Source organism: Leptopilina heterotoma, unplaced genomic scaffold (assembly GCF_015476425.1).
Source record: "Leptopilina heterotoma isolate Lh14 unplaced genomic scaffold, ASM1547642v1 Lhet_11, whole genome shotgun sequence".
In the NCBI taxonomy this organism is placed as follows: Eukaryota; Metazoa; Arthropoda; class Insecta; order Hymenoptera; family Figitidae; genus Leptopilina; species Leptopilina heterotoma.
The window spans coordinates 2,077,895-2,104,941 of record NW_025110829.1 but is presented as its reverse complement, the minus strand read 5'-3'; the positions used below and the strand labels follow the sequence as shown (position 1 = coordinate 2,104,941).

Below are 27,047 nucleotides of genomic sequence, written 5' to 3'. Positions count from 1 at the left end.
GTCCGCCTAAAAGAAATATTGCAGTATTTGGTTGTACGAATATTTCAGTGAAATGTTCAGGAAATATAAGAATGAAAAATGACTGAAATCTTAATTTTAAATATTCGTAAAATAAAAAAAACAATATTTCACAAATTTTTAAGTGAAATATTTTTGAAAGATTATTTATACAGATTGTAGAAATATCAAAATGAAATATTTCTAATGTGTGAATAATACATATTAAGGCAATATTATCTAGATATATTTGTGAAAAATAAAAAAAACAATAATCACAGAAATAAATTGTGGTAGTAATTGTAAAAATTACAAAAATTGTGTTTTTAGTTAAATCGTGATTATTTATTACACGTAAGCGGCAACATATGTAACATGATTAACATATATGAACAGTAAGTATAAAAGTAGAATTATATAGATAAATAAATTGTAAAAAATAAAAATTATAATAAATGTACTTTAAGTAATTCTTGCGTTTCTCTATTAAAGAGAATTCATATTTCGAAACTTAAAGTTTCTTGTAATCTTTGAGTACTTTTAAGACACAAATATCGTTCTCGTGAGTACGAGTTTTGTGCAAACCCATTTTAAGTGTAGTACTTTAGTCCGGTCGCATATTTTTTGATAAATAAATTGTCACGATTTTACTGAATACACAATTTTTGAAAAATATTTTCACAATCACTACCACAATTTATTTCTGTGATTATTGTTTTTTTATTTTTCACAAATATATCTAGATAATATTGCCTTAATATGTATTATTCACACATTAGAAATATTTCATTTTGATATTTCTAAAATCTATATAAATCCCGTGTGGAAAAATATTGTGGCAGTCTAGAGTCCAATGATTTCCCGATTAGCAATCATCAAGTCCGTCTAATTCTAGACGGTCCATCAAGTCCCGAATCAGTGACTTAACAGATTGGCTTATTAGAAAAAATCTAAGTCAAATATGTCCGTCTAGTACGGTGTTATTAAGACCGTCTAGATTTGGTCTAGGATGTTATATGCGCATGCGTCGATGAATGCCCAGCTGTTAAGTAACATGGCGCCTAATGGCGTCGCGTCGTTTGGCGTCGTTAGATCAGTCAGCGTATGGTGCATTTTCTTTGTGAATTTTAGTATTCGTTGTGGTTTCTGTTTTATGTGAATAATAATGTGCTATGTTGTTGTTGTTTTCTGTATAATTTAATTTTAAATGTGCACTGAAAAAAATAGATTTTGATGTGTTTCTATGTGTTTTGATTAGTCGGCTGAAGCTAGCAGTCGTACTCAGCATCAATGTTTAGGCGTCATCTACAAATATGCCTCTCCTTCAAATTTTGTAATACTTAATGATTTAAAAAACCATCGAGTATTGTTATTTGAGAATCAATATCCACTAAATAGCAAATTTAGTAAGTTTTTATTTATTAATTTCATTAATTAGTGGTTGACGCCTAAAGATTGGTGCTGAGTACGACTGATAGTTTCATCCGGCTGTTTTGATTTGCAGTAAATTTTATTTTACAAAAAGACTACTATCTCCAATGCCAAAGATTGGGAGGGACACAAAGCCTTACGCTTAAAGAAAGTTGAAGTGAAAAATACAGAAAGTTAAAATATTTTTTAATACTTTTTATATAAAAAAAAGTCATTAAAATTATTTCAAATATAATTAAGTTTTATTATTCTAAGAATAGTTGTCATAACATATAATGAGAAATTTTGAATAGACGTAGATTAGAATTTACTAGCACTGCTGATCAGACCAGAAACGCTGGTCTATTCTAGACGATAGCGTGGAAGTTTCGTTTCAATTCTGAACAGCCGCTCGACAAGACCGTCTGCCCTGGGTCTAGAAAGACGTTAGACAGTCTATTAAGCGCTTGGTCAGCGCCCTAAAATTTTTCCACACGGGATAATCTTTCAAAAATATTTCACTTAAAAATTTGTAAAATATTGTTTTTCTTATTTCACGAATATTTAAAATTAAGATTTCAGTCATTTTTCTTTCTTATATTTTCTGAACATTTCACTGAAATATTCATACAACCAAATACTGCAATATTTCTTTTAGACGGACATTTCACTGTTTCATCAACATGTTATGAACCTTTTATTGAATAATTTCAATATTTTAACGAAATATTCAGGACATATTCAGGAAATTTAACGTGCTGTGTGGGAGCTTGAGATGTTAGCGTTCGCGCAGTTTCCGCCGGTAGTGTACATTCGAAATTTGGTATTTTTACTGAAAGATGCAGAGTTGTTGATTTCCAAAATAATATTCTGTTATTACTTCCTCATAGAGGAAGTATTGTAATACCAAAATTTTTCGAGATCGATTTTTTGACATATCTTTATGATATTTATTTGTTTATACTTGTCTATACAAGTGTTTTACAACCGTAGAAATTTTTCCTTACAAACATTATTGGTTCTAAAACGTCCGCCAAGCGAGGCATCTATCCGACCGAGCTAATCTGTCGGTTAACATATCTTTATGTTATTTGACCTCAGGAGTTCAAAAATGACATTTTTGAAAAATGTCTTTCCGTATGTGTATGTGTAAACATCACATTTTCATAAATATCTCGAAATCATGAAGAGCTTTTGGGATAAATTTTTTTTTAAATTGTAGATCTCACCTGAGGACACAAAATGAGAATACTTTGAGATAGATTAATAAAGTTTAACTAAACTTTTTTTGGGATTTTTAATTTTGCAAAAAAACGTTTTTTGCCCATAACTTTAAAAAAATGTTAGGACACCTATAAATGTTTTTCCATAATTTTGTACAGTTTTTTTAGACGCATCTTTTGAGCCCCAATTGGACATTTTTAGTCCATATTAACCGGAGATATTAAACTTTTAAAAATCAAAATTTTGGAAAATAACACTTTTTTAAAAATTTTGTTGAAAAATGTAGAAGTAACTTTAAAATTATCATTACCAACTTGTAGAGTATTAAAAACGCTTCGATTGACCTATTTTTGAAACTAATTCGATAATAAATTTCAAAATTATTGGTATTTTAAAAACCAAAAATTGTGGAAAATGACATTTTCTCAAAATTTTTGTTTAACTATTAAACTATTAAAACTATCTTGTAGTATTGTATCAATCCATTGATTGACCCAAGATTCAATCACTTTTACCATATTTATAAAAAGTTATTCATATATTTTTATTATTATTATATCTATGAGGAAGCAAAGTGTATGAAATGAGCACCAAAATTATAAAAAAAATATACAACTTGGGAGCGGTTTTTACTTTTCAATACGATTTACTAGCTTCAGTTTTTAATATGATGTACTTAGGTCTGTTTCCAAATGAATAATGTTTGACTTTATTTTACTTAATGATGTTTTGAGGTTGGTTTCCAAATTCGTATTCTCTGGTTGAACGATTTTTATTCCCTTTCCTTTTTTTATTACTTTTCTAACATTGCGTAGGGGTTGACTTTGATGCACTATCTGACATGTTCCATGATAGTTTTTAGTGTTTAACAGTAACTCAGGTGACCTTTGATATCCGAAGGTTTCGTATTCCTTGCATAAAAAACTGTTTTTCTCTTGCATGTGTATCCTCTTTTATTATTCGCCTAATTGATGTATAATCCTTATCACATTCGCTTTTTTACATTTTATTCAAATATTGTCTTTTTTTCTTGGCAATGATATGCATTTTTGAAAAGAGAAAAATATGTGGACGAATAGGGGAGAGTGGGTCAAGACGGGGTACTTAAGGTTTAAAGTGCAAAAAAACGAAAATTATCGAATATATACTTTATTATTATTTTTAATTATCATCTTTGGGAATCAGTCTTTCGTAAAAAAGGCGTACAAAGGCCATCTGTTTCTTAAAAAAGCTTATAATTAATAATATTGAAAAAATTGCAAATCTCCCCATCTTGCCCCACCGGCGGGTAAGATGGGGTACCCGTAGGGGTAAGATGGGGTACTAAAAAAACAACCTATTTCTGTCGACAAATTTTACAAGTAAAGGTTGCACCTTCATCTTCATGCATAACTGCAGTGAGCCCATTGGCCGCAGACAACAAAAGCAGGCCAGCCTTCATTTGAGTCTAAATAATAATTATTACAATAGAGACAAGGTGTATTTTCCACTTTACCATCGCTAATTGATGATTTAACCTGACAAGCTTTTTTCTTTTTGGTCACTCTTATTTTATTCAGTCTTGATTTTAGTAGTTTTCTTAACTTCTCTTATTTCTTTTTTTTTTGCTTAATTTGTGAACCCCGTCCTGCCCCACTCTCCCCTACCCCATCTTGCCCGCACCTACGAAATTGAATAAAACGATTAATTACTACAATTTACGATTCAACAAAGAAAAAAAACATATGCTTCTCTTCTTCTGCAACCCTTGACAGTTAGAAAAAAATTTATACAGTTCATTAACTGTTATTATTAAATAATAAACGCCTCCTAAAAAAAGTGAAAAAATGACAAGAAAATCGTCGAAAACAGTCTTTTTAGTAAAACAGATAAAAGATTTGTTCTCATGGCTTTCAGGTTTTGTAAACAAGAAACTATCGTCTCGGTGCAGTATTATGTAAAATATAATCGCGATTGGTTAATTCGTTTGTTAAATAAGGCCGGTACCCCGTCTTGCCCCACTCTTCCCTATAATAGAATATACGATTTTACATGGTACATCACAGAAAATATGACTAAATAGAATATCCATTTAACGTAATACTTTCGAGGACTAAGACACTTTCAATATACAAATTAAAAACAAAGTTCATTCTCCACCTTTTTTTCGATGGAATGCTCCACATGTGGCAATGAACGAAATAAAAAAATCAATCCAGCAGACAATATTTCCAATCACAGATTATTCTATAAAATTTAACTACTATTCAGGAATATAAGTTGTGATTATTATCTTTTATGACTATGATTATTATTTTGCACTAGACCAAAAGTTCCCAACGGGGTCAATGCAGAAACAAAGCAGGTAATGGGCCCCAGTCAACTAATTTTCCTTACTGATAGATTTTATGTTTTTACCCTTCTGGATGAAAATTTATAAATAGTGATTAACTCACTTAATGATATAAGTTTGTTTAATAATGTTTAACACCCTGCTTCGAGACTTTATTGAATAATAATTTTAGATTATACTTGTTGATCGAAAATTTATACCGGTCGAACTACTACAAACTAAACAAATTCTCGCATGTCCTTTTAAATTCAGGCGTCTATGTACAATAATATCCGATATAATTTTTCTTGATTTTATAGTAATTCTTATTGTATTGTATTGTGACTTAATTAACTGCAGTGAAATATGTGATGAAATAAAATTATAAAGTACATCAAATGTACAAGTTTTTATAATTGCATTAAATTTAGTTTAATGGGAAAACTAATTGGAATTTTTGTGTTTATTCAAAGAATGTTTGATAATTTGAAAACTAAAGTTTTAACAAGAAATATTCTGCACAAATAAGGCACATTAACTAATAGAATCAAGATATTAATATTAAAAAGAAGGAACAGCATTTCTTAGTCAAATTAATTTCAACGAAGAACGCATTTCGTTTTAAACTAATTAAAACACCTTTATCAAGTGCTTTTAGTTGAATTTATCAATTTGAAGCGACACTCAGCGAATGATAAATTAAAAGTGTAAAAAATGATGTGTCAAAATGTGATTTATTATTGCAGATTCGTGATAGCAATAAATAATGATCTGAAATGTTTCAACATACGTGTTATAAGGAATAAATTGGAGTTACGTGTTATGATAATTGATTCTATATGCTATTACCACCAAATAAAGTAAAGTTATGTATTCTAGGCATTGTACAATTCTTTAAAATTGTTTCGTTTGATAAATATTGGTATTATATTTATAATTATATTCCTCAGATTATACTGGAATGAAGAATAACATTTATTTCCTTTTCTATTCAATGCTTTTATACAGATAATTAATTTTCATTAATAAATTTTTCTGAATGGAAGAAGACTGTTGGCTAGTAGGTTTTCATCTTTACATATATATAATAATTAACTTTGATTTTAATTAGCATTTAATTTGATATCATTTTCAATAATACGAAAGCAGCTTTGGAAGGATTGCTAAATATAATGAGCTAGATTTTATCAGAGGCGATTTATTTTACGAACTACAAATTTCAATATTGGCTTGAATTTTATGGAAAATAATTTACATTTTCTATTCATGTTCATTTATTACGTACAGCTGTTTTGTAATTTTTAAATTCTCCCTCATCTTTCTTTTGTTACGTAACATTTGTTGATGGGATAATTTTAATTAAACGCGGAATTATTTTATTTACTTTACAATGCTTGATTTTTTATTTTAATTAATATTTTCCATTTCGATTATTAAGAACAATAGCAAAATTTTAATTTTTAATTTAAATCAACGTTTAGAGAAAGAAATATAAGGGTATATTAGCAGGAAAAATTTGAATAAATTTTTCAAATGTTATAATAACACTTTAAAAAATGAAAAATTCTTAAAGAGATTTTGTTTTTATCGAGAGTTAACATGCGGAAATATGTAAATGTTGGAACATTTGCATTCTTTTTCTATTTTACGTTTCCCTGATGATCAATTTTTTTCCAATTCCGATTTTAAAAAGCCATTTGGGAAAGCGGAAACGACTGGTTCATACAGATTCGAGGTTTTATGATGGCAATGGCTACGTATATCTAGGCGCCTATTCTGCTCTATTCGTGGAGTACTGTCATGTAGAATATTTGCGATCGTCGTGATATCTATCTAGTATAACATTTGAATTGGGTGGACGGACGATGTTGCAATGTTGGTATTGTTTCAGTGCCTCCGGATATCCTGGATTATCCCACAAGCACGGATATGGTTGTACGAGAAAATAGCAACGTGACGCTTCGATGTGCTGCCAAAGGAATCCCTGAACCAACTGTCACGTGGCGCCGTGAAACAGGTGGTACCATCACTTTGTCCAACTCACAAGAAGGTAAAATTAATTTATGTATTATACATATTTATCAGTATTGTTCTTATAATTATTGTAAACATTTAACTTGAATAAGTAACCAAATTTAATTTTGATGTATCTGTTCCTTGAAGGGCTTATTAGCCCTAGGAACTTTGTTATTCTTAAATAAATAAATAAATAAATATTTAATTAAAAAAAATATTATATTTTTATTACAGTAGCTCGATAGAACAGTCAAGCACTTGATCATTTTGTTTTATTTATTTATTATACTTGTCTGTGAAACGAACAGTGACTATAAGGGAGCCACGCAAAAATATTAAAGAAAAAGAAAATGACGACGATTTGTATTTATCTGTATGACAGAAATGTATTTTATTTTTCTTTAATATTTTTTTTGTAGTTTTATTTTTAGAGTAATATATTTCAAAAACTACGCAGATTATTTATAAATAATCATTTAATTGAGGGGCCGGATGTAGCTACTGCCGCTACGCGTTGTCGCAAGGGATAATACAAGTCAGGTATAATGTAGTGAGAGGCCCAAAGGCGCTCACTGCTTACTGACTGGTATAATCCTTTTCGACAGCGCGTAGGGGCAGTTGTTATATCCGGACCCACAATTTACAATACTAAATAAATAATATTATTTAAAAGCAAATAACCTTAAATTATTAAACAGAAAAAAATTAGTTTTCTTGTGAGGTTCTCGTAGGATCCTCGCGATATTTCCTTGTAAGACATTTCTGACAAGATCCGAGCGTCACAGAAAATCCCGGGGCCCAACCAATTCCCTACATTTACATTTTTTCTTACTAGACTCAGATAGGTAAAAGGGGAATTTTACAAGGCCCCTATGAGAATCCTACTGCAATTTCTACATCGGAATGAGTAAAAGATGTAACTCTGGAATTGAGCATGATGCTAAAATTGATAAAAACACAGTTGTATTGATTCAATTAATTAAAAATATGAATGATGTACTTGTTCCTTCGAAGAAAAAAAATGTAATTGCTACGCCGTTGATATAAGAGGAAGAACATTTATTTTATTAAAATTTAAATTTAATCTTATATTATATTTAACGTAATATTCAAATATGTCGATAAAATATTCTAGATAATAGTTTTTATTATTTTTTTATCTAACAGACATTGATAATTATTCATATTTATATTTTCTTTTAATTCTAAATCATTTACTTGTGCCAAATACAATGGTTTGTTCTTGAACTTTTATTTTCCCTTTGGAATCAATACCCAAACACAATGGAAGTATTTCATCCAATAAGTCCTTCCTTAATAAACGGATTTATATTTAACGAATAAAAAGATCCGCAAGTTAAGTTTATTGCCCTTATGTGCTCATTATTTGATTTTAAATTCCATCGTATTTGCTATTTTCATTCGATATTTATATTTTATACACGTAAGAATTATTAATGAACCTATTTTTGTTCTTAATTAAGATCACACACGTATATTTACATATTCCGAAAGTATTCGTTTTTAAGATTTGTTATCTAACAATGTCATTTCAAGTAACTATTAAATTTTTCAATACATTTTAGTGAAATAAAAATTAGTATTGTCTAACTTAAATAAGAAATTAATATTAGTTGTGTTTTCTTTATTTATGGATACTTCCTTCTTTTTCTTCTAATTATGTTTAAGACATTATCTCCTCTGGACTGACAAAATCTTGTAATGAGTGTGAGCAGTCGTATATCACAGTCACACTATTAATTTTGTTAATCTTGTAGTTATCGAAAAGTTGCCTCTAGATACAAGATTCTATATGTCATCTTAGCTATCCACCTAATTTTAAAAGAGAGTTCACAGGATCTTTTATCACAGGTTCTTCCTGGGTAGAAGTTAATGTTAAACTGCACTGTACCATCCAGATTGTCTATAATGGGAAAGCCTCTCTTGTGGTATCTAATCTTTAAACAATTACCAGTGATATTATCAGATATTAAGCTCCCTCATAATCCTTACAGTTAGAGTATTTTCTTTGAATTTTTAGAATTAATTTATTAATTTTTTTAGATGGGCATTAGTGAAAATATCCGCCATCAGGACAAGGTCTGTCAAGAATTGTCATGCTTTCTAGAAGTGGACATCCATATGCAGGATAGTTTTTTAATTACTAAATAGTAAAATATAATTATTAAAATATTATTGTGTATCAAAACTATTTGAGATTTGATAAAGTTTAAAAAGGAAAAAATAAGTTAGATTAAGCGTTTCGGTATTTTTTGTATTTAATTGAAATGTTCGCAAAAACTATTTGATAATAAATATTAAAATGCATTCGAGTTAACCCTTTACCTGTCCAGTTGACGTTATCGACAAGAAACGACAATTCAATAGCAGAGTGGGGACAGTGGGAATTAAATTTAAAGACGCTAGAGTGGGAATAAGTCAGTACAGACAGAGGGTTACGATATATTATTGATAGTGCGATGCATACAATGACTTCCAAAACGATGGGAAAAATAAATATCACAATTCTTGTATAAAATATAAAAACATAATTTTACTGTTTACATATTCGACTCTTAGTTCTGTCCACTTTTGCCGGTAATTGTACACATTTACCAAGTCGGTTTGGTAAAAGTTAGAAATCAATTTTTTTGGAAATATTTTTGTTTAACTAGTTTTTATATTTTAAATAGTATTTTAGTATGCGTTTACGACTATTTTACTGATTTATTTAATTGTTTATTAATTAGTAATTGGGATTTGTTAATGAAATTGAAAATTAATTCAAATACTTAATAGGGGCATAAGTAAATACCAGATAGATTTCCATATTTAAACAAAAAGGGCATTCCAGTCAGAGCCTGATTGAAATATTTAATAGGGGCATGAATAGACCCAGTTAGATTTCCCTATTTGGAAAAACAAGGTATTCTAGTCAGTGCCCCATTATCACCTATCTAGACATTACTAGTGTGGTTGGCCTCACTAATTTCTCATTAGTGCCTTTCTTCAAATAAGGCGAAGTCGGGCAGGGAAGGTTTTACATTTTTCATTGGTCAAACCAATTATTGAATTTGCCTCACTAATTTTGTCACTTTACCAGGACTATCTCATAACTGAATTGGAGAGAATACAGAATAAATTTATGCGTTTTGTTGCAAGACAGGTAGGGATATCGTTTGATAAATATAGTCATGACTTACTGACTAGAGACGCATTTTGGGTATTCCACTTTCAAGCAATAGATTCTTATTCTCAGACTTACTTTTTTTGTACAAAACAGTTAACGGTATTATAAAAATTGCTCACCTCTATTATCTTTGTCAAATTTTACTGTTCCATTTAAACCTTCCAGAAATCCGACTCTACTCAAACAGTCAATACATAGAACTAATCACATGTTAAATTCGGTGATCGCTAGATTGACCAGAGAGTCTAACGAGTTTCACAATATTATTGATTTCTACAGTGTAAATAAACAAATAAATTTTATGTTATAATTCTCACTAATTAAATAATTGCCTTTTGCTTTTGTTTGATTTTAGCCAATGGATCTCATGAGATTTGAAAAATGCTGTTACTAATTTCAATAAACTTTATTTTTTCTAGATAGCAATAGTTATTTAGAAGATGCCCAATAATTTATTCCTCCTACCAAGTTTTCGTTAATAGTGATTAATGGTTTCACGCAATATAACCTAGAACACTTCAGATCCTAACTTACTTGAACTTTACAACGTTGTTTCGATACTGTGGTGTTGCAAAGATTAATTACTGCTGACATGACATTTTCTTTGTATCAAATCTTAATTGATCATTCATATTGTGTTCAATTTCCAAATTCATTATCAATAAAAGTTATCAATATTTATATGCAATATGTGAGAAAGGGAGCTTATGACCAAAAAATCGATTTTTGGATTTTGACAATTTCTTACATTTCAAGGTCTTAAAAATGTAATGCAATTATATTTTTAGGACAGAAAAATTTTTGCTTGTAAGTCCCCTTTTCTTAAAGGCGGTCACATTTTTGATATTACTAGTTTACTTGGATCTTTTTTAACAATGTTCAGACAAAAAATTAATTTCTCAATGAATAAAAAGGGGGGATTTTTTAGTAAATCATATTTTCTTGTTCGTTTCTAGTAGAGGAATTGAAATAGAAATAGTTTTCCCCTAATACAACTAGAGAGTTAAAATATTTCATTCTTTTTTATTAGGAGTCATTAATTTCTGTATTCTTAATAAACTAATATTTTCTTAGGCTTTGTTACTAAAATAGTAATGGACTATTGTTGATTAAGGAATTGTATTTTTCTAATAAATAACAAATTTATTTTAATGTCGATAATTCTTCTACATTTCTTCTATCATAAGATGGATTCATTAATTTCTTATAATGATATTTAGTAGATGTAATTTATCAAATATAATTAGGACTTTTATTTTAATCGTATAATTTATACAAAAGCTCCCAAATCATATAACGTGTATATATATACACTTATATTATTAACAATTCTGAAAGAAAATAAAATAATGATTTATAAAATGTATTTAAAATTATGTTACATACTTTAAAAATAATTATGTATAGTTTATTTAATTTAAAATTTATTTTAAATCTGAATAATTCATTTATTAATATAATCTATACAAAGCTTAGAATATATTTTCCCTAACATTCCTCTATTTAATTATATGGTAAAATTAAATTGACGTTATTCGGATGAGCATGCGATCATTGAAATATTTAACATAATAATCAATATTTTATTAATTATAGTTCAAACAATTCATTAGAATGAAAGTTATTGTCTAATGAGAATTAAAATTGATATTTTAAAAAACACATTTTATGAATCAAACAGTGAGATTGATTTTACCGAAACGTCGCTTCTCTTTTTTATTTTCTGACAACAATAAAATTAAGTCATAAAACTCTTATGTTATTTTATTCTCTTCAAGGATCGAATCTTCTTCTTCTTTTAAATATATGTTATTTATTGAAATTATTGTTAACTATAATTATTAATTAATCAAGGGAACGTAGTAATTTTTCCATTATAAAAATGTACTTCATAGAATGCACAACTGGTTCTAATTAATTGAACGTTATCGATCACAATACACTATTCCTGATTTTAGTTTCGTCAATAAACTCAATAATTATCCTAGACTATTAAAAGCTATTAAACCTTCCTCTACGTTGCGATTTTCTCTACTCTCTAGGAACAGCTATTCTCTCGAGTTTCAGTCGAAATTCCTAAGTGCTGACATATAATGCCCAGCCTTCGTAAGTCTGCAATTTGTATATAATATCTACATTAAGTAAATTAAATTGTATTAAATAATTAAAAATAAAAGAAATTGTAAAATTATATGGAACATTTATTTTTATGATTTTATTTTTCAACTTTTTCACCGATACCTTTTTTTAAATTAATTCTTAAATGTACTTTTCTCAAAGGTTTATTTTTGTTAAATAAAATCTTATTCTCTCGTAAAGAAAATATTGAAACTCAATATTTAACATTCATTTACAAAGTAAATTGCATACTTAAAAGCTCCAGTTCAAAGCTAATAACTAGAAATATAACTTCAAAGCTGATACAGAATATTTATTAATTAATAAATAGTAAATATAATTTTTACTTGATCTATTATTAATTAAATATTACATAAAAAATATATTTATTAAATCGACATTGGGAATAATAAATTAAATTCTATCAAAAAGAAATACTGGAAAGTTGTAATGAGTAATATTTAAAATCGTTATCAAAGAAAATGAAAAGATTTTGAATATTTCAGAAGGACTTTAATAATTTAAAAAGGCATGAATTTATTATTGTTTTGTGTCAAAAGTTAATGAATTATGAATTCAAAAAGAATACTTGATATTATATATAAATTTCATAAAATCATCTAAAAAACATCATTTAAAAGACGAATAATGTCTGAATATAAGGAAATTTCCACTTCATCAGAGTTACTTAATTGTTCTCGCTTTCTGTTTAAAAGTGGTAATGAGTTTTAGTATCAGAGTTTTAACAAAACGATTAGAAGAACCTTGTTCACTAAAAAAAGAAGGTTGTCGTGTTAAAGAAATCTTTTGATGAGAAAAGTCTTAATGATAGGTGCAGAAATTTGAATTACACGCAAAAAGAAGTTGCGATCAAAATTTGCTTTATTTACAATATAATCTTATTCATAAACAGGACAAAAAGCATTTCAAAATAAATTATAATAATTTAATGAAACTCATGGAAATTTTATCTCCATAATAACGAAACTATATTTCCCTTCATAAATTATTTATGTTGAATTATAATTTAATAAAAATGCTTAATTAAAAGGTAAATTGCATCAAATTTACTGTTGTATGTTTAATAAATAAATATTGACATATAATTAGAGACATTTAATGATAATTTCCTGTTCACAGTATGTGACTGTTAGATTCTCAATGGTAATTTTTTCGACCACTTTTTTTTTCAAATATTTAATAAATTGAGCTGAAATTTTGTAAGAAAGTCTAAAATATAATAAAGAAGGGCAGTGATGTGCAAAGGTTTTAACAAATCAAAAATAAATGAAAATAAAACACTTTGAAATCGGTAAAGACGAAAAATTGATTAGAAGTGGCCGTGACAACTAATCATTTTAAAGTGATTTGTAATAGTTAATTTTGAAAATATTAAAACTTTTGCACATCACTGTCCTTATTTATTGTATTTTAGACTTTCGTACAAAATTTCAGCTCAATTTATTAAATATTTAAAGAGAAAAGTGATCGAAAAAATTACCATTGAGAACCTAACAATCACATGCTGTTAAGTTTAAATATATTTTGTGAGAGTGTAAATAGACAAGTTTCTTATAGATTTTTATAATACACAAATTTTTCACATCATAAATAATAAGTTAATGAAGATTTTGAATATATTACAAAATTTTATTTAACATGTCTAATAAGCTTATCTAATGTCGAAATTCTTTCACGGTAAAAAAGTGACCTGTTTTAAATATCAAATTAAAAATTTATTAAATGGAGATATTTCATAAGAATTTAATTATTTTGCTAATAATGTAAAAAGTGCATTAATTATGAAAAATACTAAAAAAACAGACAATGATATTATCGCCACTAACTTTTAAATCAATTATTAACTCATTAGAAATATTGGATTGCAATAATTTATTTAATTTCTTTTTATCATATATCCCTAGTTTCCTCTTTTTAAATTAGTTTCAAAAATGAATCTTATTTGGGATGAAGATAAGTGAATGAGCCTCCCACGTAAAAAAATGTTGGTTACCTCAAAGCTACCTCAAGCCTCGCTTAAGGCTCAAGGCTCACTTAAGGCTTAAGACTTGTTTGTAGCTAAAAACTCGTCCAAATTGAAGACATAAGCCTCGATTAAGGCTCACTTTAGGCTCAAGACTTGTTTGAAGCTAAAAATGTGTCTATGACATAAGATTGTCATATGACGTTTAAAACTAAATTAAGGATCATTGCTTAGCTTAAGCTCAAGATTTGTTTGAAGCTAAAAGGTAGTCTAAAAATTAAGACTGAACTCAGACATAAGGCTCGCTTAAGGCTCAATACTTGTTTGAAGCTAAAAATGCGTCTATGACATAAGATTGGCCTGAGACATTTAATGCTTATTTTAGGCTCAAGGCACACTGATGGGTCAAGACTTGATTCAAGCTAAAAAGTCGTTAATGCTTTAAAGCTTACCTAAATCTCAAGAAATGGTTTAGAACAATGGTCATAAGTAAAGTTAAATCTTCAGACAAGCCTTGAGCGAGTTTAACATCTTAGACCAATCTAAAATCTTGGAGGAGCTTTCAGGTTGAAACAGCTCTTTAGCCTTAAGCGAGTCTTAAGCCTTAAACGAATGTTTAATTTCATACGAGTTTATAGCTTCAAAAAAGGTTCAGCAAGAAGCAAGCCTTAAGCAAGCCTTAAGTTCAGTCCTAAATTTTAGACGAGTTTTCAGCTCCAAACAAGTTTTGAGCCTTAGTCGAGCCTTATGTCTTAAGTATTAGACTAATTTCTAGCTTCAAAAAATATTCAGCCTTAAGTGAGCCTTAAGCGAGCATCATCTTTTAGTTCAGTCTTAAATCTTAGATGAGTTTTTAGCTTCAAATAAGTCTTAAACTTTAAATGAGCCTTGAACCTTAAGGTGTCCTTATGTCTAAGTTCTGTCCTTTGTTTTAACCCCTTAACTGTTTGAGGAAAATACAAGATGATTGTCCCAAAATGCCCAGCGGAATCTGATACTTTTTCAAATAGTATAATATATTTAAATTATAACTAATTATTCAATTATTTTCTAAAATATCATTAATGACCCTTATAATTTCTTATAATATGACGCTAGTATTGATATAAAGAAAAATATCTATCAATTTATATACAAATTATATTTATTTTTAGTGACAGTGAACACGACCCACGGGTGGGTCGGAAACAGTTATGGCCATACTTTTTCACGACCCACCCGTGGGTCGGAAACAGGCAACGGGTTAAACGAGTGTGTAGCTTCAAGTAAGTCTTGAGCCTTTAGTGAGCCTTGAGTCTTAAGCAAGCCTTATGTCTAAGTTCAGTCCTAAGTTTTAGACAATTTTATAGCAGCAAATAAGACTTGAGCCTTAACTGAGCTTTGAGCGAGCCTTATATCTAAGTTCAGTCTTAAGTATTAGACGAGTTTTTAGCTTCAAACAAGTCTTGAGTCTTAAGTGAGCTTTGAGTATGAGCCTTATGTCTAAGTTCAGTCTTAATACAATATGAGTTATGTTGAAAATTAAAAATCTTACTTTTGAAAGAATAACGATTATACTGGTGTTCGGAAATGCTAGACGTTATTTTGTAAACGTTGTCAATTGTGTTTGTTCTCTATTAAGTTTTCTAATAATTGTTTATAATATTGTACTCTTGGGGATTTTCTTCCTGTGATGGGCTTCGAACAAATTTCGATACTTTCGAAATAAAATATACTTGTTAAGAATTATATTCTCAAAATATTTACTATAACTTGAATTTATTTCCAAATTAGAAGTTTCATATGTATCGACAGCACAGCTGTCCTAATACAGAAACCTGCTCAACCTGAAAAATATTTTCGAAATTAATTAATAATTTCAAAATTATCAAATTTTGAATTTTAAGCTGTGCTGTCGATACATATGAAACTCAAGAGCTTATTAAAGAGATTTATTTGTGAGATTGATTCGAAAACATTGTTAACTTCTTTCACCTTTAATATAAATTACCGAATGATAAATTCATTTCCATTAATCATAATTAAATTAATTGATAAACCTTTTCAAGTTTCAGTAAGATGTCCGTAAAATTCCTTTGTAAATACCTATAAGCCATTGTCTTTACACTAAGCGCTTGATAATCGGAATAAATAAAATATTTACTCGAAACATTTTTTAAGTACTCTTCATTCATTTTGCAAGGTTAACTTCTCCAACAAAGTAGAGTCTGACTGATACTATCATAGCAAATTAATTATTTTTTTTAAGATGAATAACAACTTGTATGAGTTAGTTTTTTAATTAATAGATGATGTCTTTGGATATCACAAAGTTTATTATTTGATTGAAATAATCAGAGTCAACATGATAACTGTAATTGTATAATATGTACAACTGTTGGGTAATAATTTAAAGTCCATCATAATTGATTATTTGTGATGTTGTCTCATTAGTGAGATTAATGGAATTGTAGCTTATGTAAGTGCGTTCATGGAAATATGATTTACCGTTGCAGTGGCAAGCATCGAAGGACCAGAACTGGAAATAACACGTGTCACTCGTCTACATATGGGACCGTATCTTTGTATTGCTTCGAATGGAGTGCCACCAACAGTCAGCAAGCGAATTGTTCTCATTGTTCACTGTAGGTATAATCCACAAAGTACCATCCTCCCCCTTTTATTTCATCTTCCCCACAGTCACAAGTATCACACTGTTTCATTATGTAACATATATAGTCATATATATGTTATGAAATACTGTGAAATATAATATGTATGTATATATATTATAAAAGCACGCATGCTCGAAAATGTAATTTCTCTGCTAGAGACTCATCTCGACTAGCTGGAATGCAAACGCACATTGCTTTCTCGCGTGAATGAATTATACCTAAAGTAGCATTGTTTTCGAAAATAATGGGATTTAAACTTTTCAGACTAGTTGTAAAGTTTCACTATGCGAGCCATTCACATTTTCAGCACGAGTAGAGAATATGACATTAGCGTCGAAAACCCCCTTGATAATCTCAAAATTCTCAAGCGGCACGAGAAACAATTATTTTCCTTTATAAATTTATGTTTTGTTTAAGATAATCCAAAACATTCTCCATCTTAAGGCATTGTCTGTATAAAGTTTTCTTAAATCCTAATAGACTTGAAAGATTTAAATACATTTTTATTCTATATATTTTAATTCATTTCACTTCTTTTTAACCCTTTCGTGCTCCCGAGAAAGCCAAAGATTTGATTTTATTGAATCTTGTTACTCAGGGGTTTTTGAGGTCACTGATTACGAATCTAAAGTAAGATTTTCAAAATTTTGAAAATTCAAAAATCCAATATGGCGAACATTTTTTCAAAGTTGCTCAAATTTTCATAAGACTTGTTACTCAGGAGTTTTTGGACAGGATTTGTTTTTTCGCTGATTACGAATCTGAAGTCAGATTTAAAAAATTCAAAACGGTGACCCCGAAAACCCCTAAGTAAGAAGTTTTACGCGAATTTAAGGAAATTTTTAAAAATTAGATTTCGATATTTTCTTCTAAATATTTTACCTATTATTTATAATAATTATTATAATTTCGACTTTATTTTGAGAAAAAGACAATTTACTCTTTAATTTTGAATATATTTTCATTTAAAGATTGGGGCTTTAATTAAAAATACGTTTTTATAAATTATTAAATTTTATTATGTCAAACGTTGCTGATATTTAAATAAATGATTTAAATAATAAAAATAATAAAAGGAAGAAAATTTCCAATATTTGTTTCAGGCAAAGTTTATTAAATCACCTGTGTTGAACTGTCTTAAAATAAATGTTACTTTTTAAAAATGCAAACGTTATTTTAAAGCATTTAAATTATAAATTATATTAAGTTCGATTAAAATTTGAAATTATTTCTTATTATGTCTCTTAAAATAATTTTACTTATTAAAATGTAAATATCAAAGCTAATTAAATAATTTTCTTTCGGAATATAACAATTGTAATGTAAAGAATTATTTGAATCCAATAAATGTTTTTTAGTATCTATCATGAAAAGAAATGTAGTTGAAAATATTTTTAAAGAATTTTCTTTTTACAGTTCCTCCAATGGTTTTTATTGAAAATCAGTTAGTGGGAGCTTACGAAGGACAAACACTTATTCTCGAATGTCACAGTGAAGCTTTTCCTAAACCCATCACTTATTGGACAAAACCAACTAATGATACTCTCGTGACCGGTTAGTGATGACTTCTAATACTAAAACTTAATTTAAAAACCTACAGATGTAAAAAAAAAACCTACAGTAATTAATCAATTACTGATATCATTTTTTTAGGAAAAATTTTTTTTTATAATTTTATATTATTTCACAGATGGTAATTACAAAATTGAAACCTTCCCCTCTGGTTACGAGGTTGTGATGAAGTTAACCATTTTATCCATGCGTGCTCAAGATTTTGGATCTTTTAAATGTATTTCCACGAATTCTCTTGGCGAAACCGATGGTAAAATTAAACTATACAGTAAGTATCTTAAATGCATTCTGAAAATATTCTTCTTTCTTTTGATTATCATTTTTTTAGAGAAAAATATTGTATAATGTAAACAAATGTTTTTATTTTCAAAAATTAAAAAGTATACACAAAAAATGACTTAAAAAATAAAACGTGTTATGTCAAGAAGCAATCCTTTGTAATTTTAAGTCACGATTCTTTGTCCTGTGAAGTAAGCTCTGCTCGTTCGTTACAACGTTAATTGCCCGAGAGTTTCTAATTAGAAGCTTGTACCGGCTTATGAAAGAAAGGATGGCGCGTCTCTTTTGAAATTCCTTCAAAATTTAAAATTATTTAAATAAATGATTTTTTGCTCACTGTACTAAGGGGACGTACACATAATACGTCACGCGATTTTTGACCATTTTTAACCCCTCCCTCCCCTATTCCTACGCCACGTCACACACGTAAATTCCACTGTAAATTTTATACATTGGACATTATATATTATATTCTACACTCTAAATTATTGAATCACCCGTGTAGAAATTTCCCTACTTCGCCTTATTTGAAAAGGGGCGCTGATGAGGAATTAGTAAGGCCAACCACACTAGAAATTTCTAGATAGGTGATAATCGACTAGAATGCCCTATTTTTCAGATAGGGAAATCTAACTGGATCTATTTATGTCCCTATTAAATATTTCAATCAGGCCCTGACTAGAATGCCTCTAGTTGAATTCACACATTCTGATATTCTATTCAGGCAGTGACAAGGCGATCTAGTTAGAACCTCTCAATTTTTCCACATCATCACCTAATAGTCCAAGCGTGACGAAATTAGACAGGTCCTGACGAATTTTCCTAGTTTGCGCCTCACTTGCGAAAGGGCATTTATTCAGGGCCTTATTAAAGCCTATTTTCAATTTCTACACGGGCAGTTAAAAATAACTGATTTAGAAGCAAAAAGTCAGACGCTAAATTCAAATAGTAATATTTTTTTCTGACAATTAGTTAAAAATAACTGACGTTTCAATACAATTTTTTTTATTAATTCAATTAGTCACGTTTAACTACCTACATAGCATCGAAACTTTTCCAACAATTTATTAAAGATTTACTCGCAAGCTTCGAAATATTTAAATGCAAAGTTTAGTGAAAATTATGTAAAGATTTAAATATCCCACTTCAATAAATGTTTAGCGCGAAACTTTCCTGAAAATTTAAGTTAAATTTTCAGGAAAATTTTCACGAAAGTATAATAGTCGAAAATGTGATTCAAATGTTCAGGAAAGTTTTAAGCTATATTTTTAACCCATTGACTGTCGCTGACGCATATATGCGCAAAACTAAACTGGCCAAAAGTGGTTCATGACACATATATGCGCAACTTAGAGAAGGTGATTAAAAACTTCTTAACCCGTCAGCACTATCGCTTTTTTAGTGTCTCACTCGCACTCCAAGAGTTCCCTATAGGTTGAGTAGTGTTGCGTGAGACTTTTTCTCTATGCGCGAGTGCTGACGGGTTAAATGTTCCTGAAACCGTTTGCTCGGGGGTTTTCGAGGTCGCTGATTACGAATATGACATTAGTTTTCCAAAGTTCAAAATGGCGGATCCAATATGGCGGACGACAAAAATAAAAAATTAATTATAATGGCTTGAAACTGAATACTCGGGGGTTTTTAGGGTCGCTGATTACGAATCTGTTATTATTTTTTCAGGTTATTTATAGAAATTTTATTTCACCAAAAATTATCATACTGATGTCAGATTAACCAGTTTCAAACAAATTCAATAAATTTTAAAAAATTTTCCGCTATATTGAACCAGATATTTTGAATTTTGAAAAACTGATTTCAGATTCGTAATCAGCGACCCTGAAAATCCCCAAGTATTCAGTTTCAAGTCAATCTGATCAATTTTTTATTTCATTGTCCGCCATATTGGATCTACCATTTTGAATTTTGGAAAACTAATATTAGATTCGTAATCAGCGACCCTTAAAACCCCCGAGTAACAAGTTTCAAGCAAATTCGACGAATTTTGAAAAAATTTCCGCCATCTTGGATCCGCCATTTTGAATTTCGAAAAACTGATGTCAGATTCGTAATCAGCGATCCCACAAACCTTAGGGTACCAAGTTTCATAAAAATCCATTAAAAATTTTTTCAAGACACTTTTGGCCCAAACAGTGGAAATCTCGTTGACAGCCAAAGGGTTAAGAAAATTTGACGATAAACATTTATTGGAGTGAGAAATTTATATCTTTACAAAATTTTAAAATAAATTTTGCAAGTAAATTTTTCGAAGTATGCAAGCAAATCTTTAATATACATATTTAGAAAAGTTTCAGTGTTTTGTGGATAATTTTTCAGTTATTTTTAACTGATTCAGAAGCAAAAAGTCAGTCACTGCTGATTGTCAGTTAAAACCATGATTTTTAACTGATTCAAATTAAGAGAATATATTATTTATCATATTATAAATAATATACCAATAGATGTTAAACAGGTACGTGATACACGGAGAGAGAAATATATTAAATTTTGTAAAAATATTTTCAAATTGGGGAAAAAGTGCAACAAAGCGAAATTTTGATATAGAAAATACTAAACTTTAAAAAAAGTTTTGTGAAATTTATTAAAGTTATATTAGAATTTAATTAATATTCTTGATATTTGATATAATTATACTAAATTTCACATAAGTTTTTTTAAAGTTTAGTATTTTTTATATCAAAATTTCGCTTTGTCGCACTTTTTCCCCAATTTGAAAATACTTTTACAAAATTTAATATATATTCTCTCTCCGTGTAGATATTAAATAGTTTAAAGCATTTTTAACTTGTTTTATTTAGAAAAAGTGACATTGTCACATATAATTTCTTATAATCTTTGAATTTAAAAGATTGTGACGTAACACATGAGTTCACCCCCCCCCCCTATGTCACACTTATAGTAGTCACAATTCTCAGACCCCCTCCCTCCCCCTAGCCGCGTGACGTATTATGTGTACGGCCCCTAAAAACATTTTTTAAAAAATTTCAAAAATTTCAAAGGACATAAATACAATACAAAAAAAAATTGCATATTAAAACAAAAGAGTAAATAATGTTCAATATTTTTTTAATTAAAAGTTTTCTATTTTAGTTTAATCGACAATTTTATAATTTTAGTAACAAGTTATATTTAGAGAAAATCTTTCTACACTGTACAAATTAAAAGAGGACAAAATGTGCTTTAAAATGAATATGATATTTAAATAAATGTTTAAATGTACAAAATTTAATTGACAGGAATTAAAATAAGTACATTAAAGATTATAAAACATTTATATTATCGAGTCATGAAATTATCGTTTTGGTGTATTTTAATTTATTCGCACACTTAATAATCCTGCCTCGTCACATTATACCGCAGCGTGTGAATGACACTAACGTTTAAGCTTGGCCAAACTGTCAGAATGACATTCCAATTTGTCATTTTCAAACTCTGTATATGGCAGAAAGTCCATTCGTTCGACTGATTGTTTTCCCCAGGTGCTTGTAACATGAGCTATTATTAAGGATACCTGTTCATTAACTTGACAGTTGAAAATCCTTTTTTAATATCTCTCCCATCGCGAGTGAGTACTGTTATTTTTGATTTCAAACTTAACAAGTTATTTCTCGAGAAACAGAGATATTATGAAAAAGCAGAAGCTTAAAATGTTTGTCCGAATGCGTGAAAATCACAAAAATAATTGATTTCATATTGGGTAAGTCCGGGGGAGATGGACAATTCAAATATTTTACAGAATTTGTAAAAAAATATCACTTATTATTGGTTATTCTTCAATCTTTTGTGACTAATACACAGTAAAAAGAAAATCTTATTTTAAGGCACAAAAGCTGCCTTAAATTAAGATGCAACATTTTTAAGACAGTGAATGTTGAATTTACGCACGTTTTTCGTATCCTTTAACATTATAGCAGACAGTGTTGAATTTAAGGCAGCTCTTAAATTAAGATTTACTTTTTACTGTGTAATAAATGTAAAAAATAAGTCTAAAATAATTTGAGAATTTCAGATTTCTTATTCTTATATTGTTATTTTTTAACGGAGTTTTCAATTTGAAGTTTTATTGAGTTGTGCATAACCCACGCTTCGATATAAACAAAAAATGAATGAAAAAATTATTTTATTTATTTAATATTTTGATGTTTACTTCTGTCATGTATTATTGGGTAAGATGGCCATAAGTGACTTTTATTTTAATTTTTTATGTTAATTTTAGATATTCAAGAAATATTACAAAAAAATAACTTAAAATACCTCTGATAATAAAATAATTGATCCAATTGACACCAGAGATGAAAATCTATTCGTAGGTTGTCCCGAAAGTTAAAACCAAACGATATTGATTGAAGATAGTATTCGACACTTTTGGCTAACATGAAAACTGCACTTAATAATGCATTAAAAATTGCAATAATTAATTATTGCATTAAAAATGTTCAAAATGTGACTAGAAAAAGAGGAAAGTAATGTGAATGATTAAAAATTAAGTTTAAACTAAAAGCCAAAAATTATAAGTATTAACCATCTCTCCCGCACACATGTGGCCATCTCACCCGGACATTCCGGGAGAGATGGCCAAATGCACTTTTTCAAAAATGTAAATTTTAAGATTGTTTCTATGAAAACATTTTATTTCATTTTTCGTTATTTAAAATTAAGTGTCCAATGTTTAATTATTAATAAAATTTAAGACGAAATGGTTAGAAATTAAAAGATAATAATTTTGGTGTAAATGATTCCTGAGTTGATGGTCTTTATTTCATTAGAAAAAGGTGAATTAGTACAAATTTTTTGTTGATTTATTCAAATTTTCAAATATGGGTCAAATTTTCTCGAAAAAAAATTAAAGTTGGTCATGGGTCTTTCAATTTTTGTAGAACTTTGTATAAAGGTAGTGTTTTATGACGCAGAAGATTTTAGGAAAAAAAGATTTTAAAAAATGTTTTAAATTGTGGATTTTACCGGGCATTAAACATTAAAGTAAATTTTTTTTGAAAAACGAATAACTTTGATCCATTTAGTTAAATTTTGTTAATATTTTAGGTAATAATAGTTGATTATCTAACAAATTAATTTATTTAAACAATTATTAAATATCTACACAACACCCTTTATTTTTATATTTAATTATTTTCTGTGTAAAATGTTGAGAAGTGTAAAAAAAATTGGAATTTTCATGATTAATGTTAAAAAAATTTATAATTAACAATAAAAAATTGTTTAAACAATTTACTAATTTATGAAATTAATACTGAATGTTTATTTACGTTAATGACCCTTTAAATTTCGGGTAAAAAACTAAAAGAAATATACTCCAAATTGATTTTTTGCAATTATGTTCTTTTTTACAAAAGTTAATTAATTAATGTATTGTTTATTTAATAAAAGTGAAATTATATAAAATTTTTTATTTCAGGAATACTAAAATATGATTTCTAATGTACTTATAAATTTTTTGAATGTTAAAAACTTTATTTTATAGCAACATATCGACTTTTTCATACTTTGTTGTAAACAATTAAGTATAAATAAACAAAAATTAAAAAATCAGCATCGAGAAATCGATAGAGAATTTAGTAACGAAGAATTACAAAAAATTTTTGTTTAATTTGAATGATAATTATGACCTCTAGACTGATTTTGACACAAAAAGTACATTTGGCACCTTCTGTGTGACGCTTTCATTTAAGGGACTCGCGTCCTCTATTTTTATATCAATGTGTTGCTTCTACTTAACAGATTAACCACATTTTTATCTCGAAACTGTGATAACTATTTAAGAAACCTTTTCTACTGGTTGGAAATTATATTTTTTACAATATATAAACAAATACCTTAAATAATATAACTTTCTATTGATCAAGACACAAGGAATTCTCCCTTAATTGACAAAGTAAATAATTACAACTCAATTACCATTTTGATTCCATGCAATTCAACAATAATAAATGTTGAGTTCGGGACCGTCTACCGTATCAGTAATATTCGTTAGTTATAAATTTATATTTCAATAATTAATACACAAATTAAATTAATGAATTCCAATGAAACTTTAATTGAGCATTTATAACGAGATTATTTAAAATCAACGCTACAATAAATTATAATTGTAAAAATATTCCAATTGTGACATAAAAATAAAGTTTGTCAATAAAAAATATTTTATTGTTTTCAGAAATAGCGAAACCTGCAACTAGACGACCAAATTCAAGAAGAGATTCGAAGAAATCGTGGAAAGTGGATTACGGTCATGAAAAGCATTCGGCGGGAATAAAGGATTTAGCAGCATTAACCGAAGAAGATACCAGTGAGGAGACGAATGACTTCCCATCAGCGACTGCCTCATCCAATTACTTCAATCTTGCAAAATCAACAATCGCCGCAATTATGCTTTTAAGATTGTCGTCGTAGACACGATATCTTGAAATTTTGTTTAAAAAAAGAATCTTTCACGATTGCCATGAAATTAATTTAGTTATTTGTATCATTCCGCATTGAATTCATGGATGAAATGATTCTAACGAATCTAGGATTTTAAGTTAATTTCATCGATACTTTATCCTTGAAGATAACTTCAATTATTTGAATTCTCTTGAAAACTTTCGTACACTATCCGAAAGATACATCAAAAAGAGCTTATAGTTAGTGAATCTCCACTTTAGAAACTTTTGTTCAATTTAATTTTAAGTGGAAACTTGTAAAATAAGTTTTAACGATATTTGATGATTTGAAAATTGATATTTTCGTCACGGAATTGATGGTAACAATTGTTAGAAAACTTAAAAGCATTCTTTTCTACTACATAGAAACTTTGTTAAAAAAAATAAATTCACAAATGTTTTATTGTAAAAAAGAAAATAAATAAAAAAAAACGCGATCCATCAATTTTGGTTCATACTTAAGAAAATATCAAATCGCTTTCATTTGAAATTCGCCAATCTTCTGATATATTTAGAGAATCGTTTTCTACTGACACATTTGTCTTCCACGTCACGTGTTGCATTTCAGCAAAATGTTCGAACATTGCGTTCTCTTATGCTTTCAATTTTTCAACGGCAATTCGTCTCTCCACTGTCTCTTTAGAAATATCTTGAAAGAACAAGACAGAAATGAAAAAGGCAGGAAAATTCGTTCTAAAATATCGTGTTGTAAAATGATTGAGGGAAACGTTTTAGGAATGATTTCTATTTTACTTATAACAAAATAAATGTAACGTAAAGAAGAATGAGAGGAAATATTTTTCGATTGATGGGCAAAAAAATATTTATGAAATATATTTTGGGGGGTATGTGAATGAACAAATGTAATTTGAATTAAGAAGATGGTTTTCATTTACATTTAGTTGAAATGTTGACAAATTGTTTACTTTGTAAGTAAGTTAAGATTTGACTTTATAATTTTCAATGTGAAAATGTTATTAAGTTTATCAATAATGTAAATATTTAAATGCCTGATGTGTTGAAATTGAAATATTATTGTAATTGTACATAGAGCAGTAAAAATTGTATATTTCAATAGTATAAGTCTCAGGGAGGTTGTAAATACGTGTGTTATATATTAAGAACGATTCTTTGATTTTTTTAAATGTAAATACGTTGAACGATGTCAAATAGATCATAAATGTTAGTTAATTTCGATTTTTGTTGTTCATAATTCAAATCCCTATTCCTAATACATCAATATTTTATATTTACTTTTTAGATATAAAATTTTATTCCCCTTACTCTATAGAATTCTATGTTCATAGTTTTCCTTTTATTTCTTTCTCCTCTTTCGTACTATTTTTATATAACTTCCTTCTTATTCTCTAGCTTTATTATTTTATGTCATATTTATATTCTTTATTCTTATTTTTTTACTTTACTTCACTTATTTTCGTTTTTTTTAAATTCCCTTTTTGTAATTTTCTTTTTTCGTCTCAATTTTTCTTGTACACTTCTTTTCTGATATTTCAATATCTTCTTTTCATGATTTTTTTCTACATAGCACATGATATTTCTTGAATATTTTATTGAAAGATTTGAAGAATTTCAATGTGAAGTCTATGAAATGTTGGTAAAAATAGAGAAATATTCACTTGTAAAAAAATATTGCATTGAAATATTTCAAAAATTTAAAAAAAATATGCATCAATTTTTTAAAGACATTGCAGTCAAATATTTCACATCCTTAATAAAATATTCAGAAAATATATATGCTGTATGGGTTATTTGTTTTTTTATTTACTTTCCTGGTTTTAATCTTGGTTTTAATAATTATTCTATATTTACATTG

General features: G+C 28.2%; 1 protein-coding gene across 1 annotated transcript in view; it reads left to right on the top strand.

Moving 5' to 3' along the window:
- LOC122503575 (lachesin-like) overlaps window positions 1–26,404 on the top strand; it is a 156,638-nt gene extending 130,234 nt beyond the window's left edge. Inside the window, exons 4-8 of the mRNA XM_043614171.1 lie at window positions 6,834–6,992; window positions 16,746–16,874; window positions 18,321–18,458; window positions 18,595–18,744; window positions 24,949–26,404. Coding sequence (XP_043470106.1) covers window positions 6,834–6,992; window positions 16,746–16,874; window positions 18,321–18,458; window positions 18,595–18,744; window positions 24,949–25,184 — 812 coding nt within the window. The 3' untranslated portion in view covers window positions 25,185–26,404. The remainder of the gene's footprint in view (window positions 1–6,833; window positions 6,993–16,745; window positions 16,875–18,320; window positions 18,459–18,594; window positions 18,745–24,948) is intronic.
- Window positions 26,405–27,047: the final 643 nt, after the last annotated feature.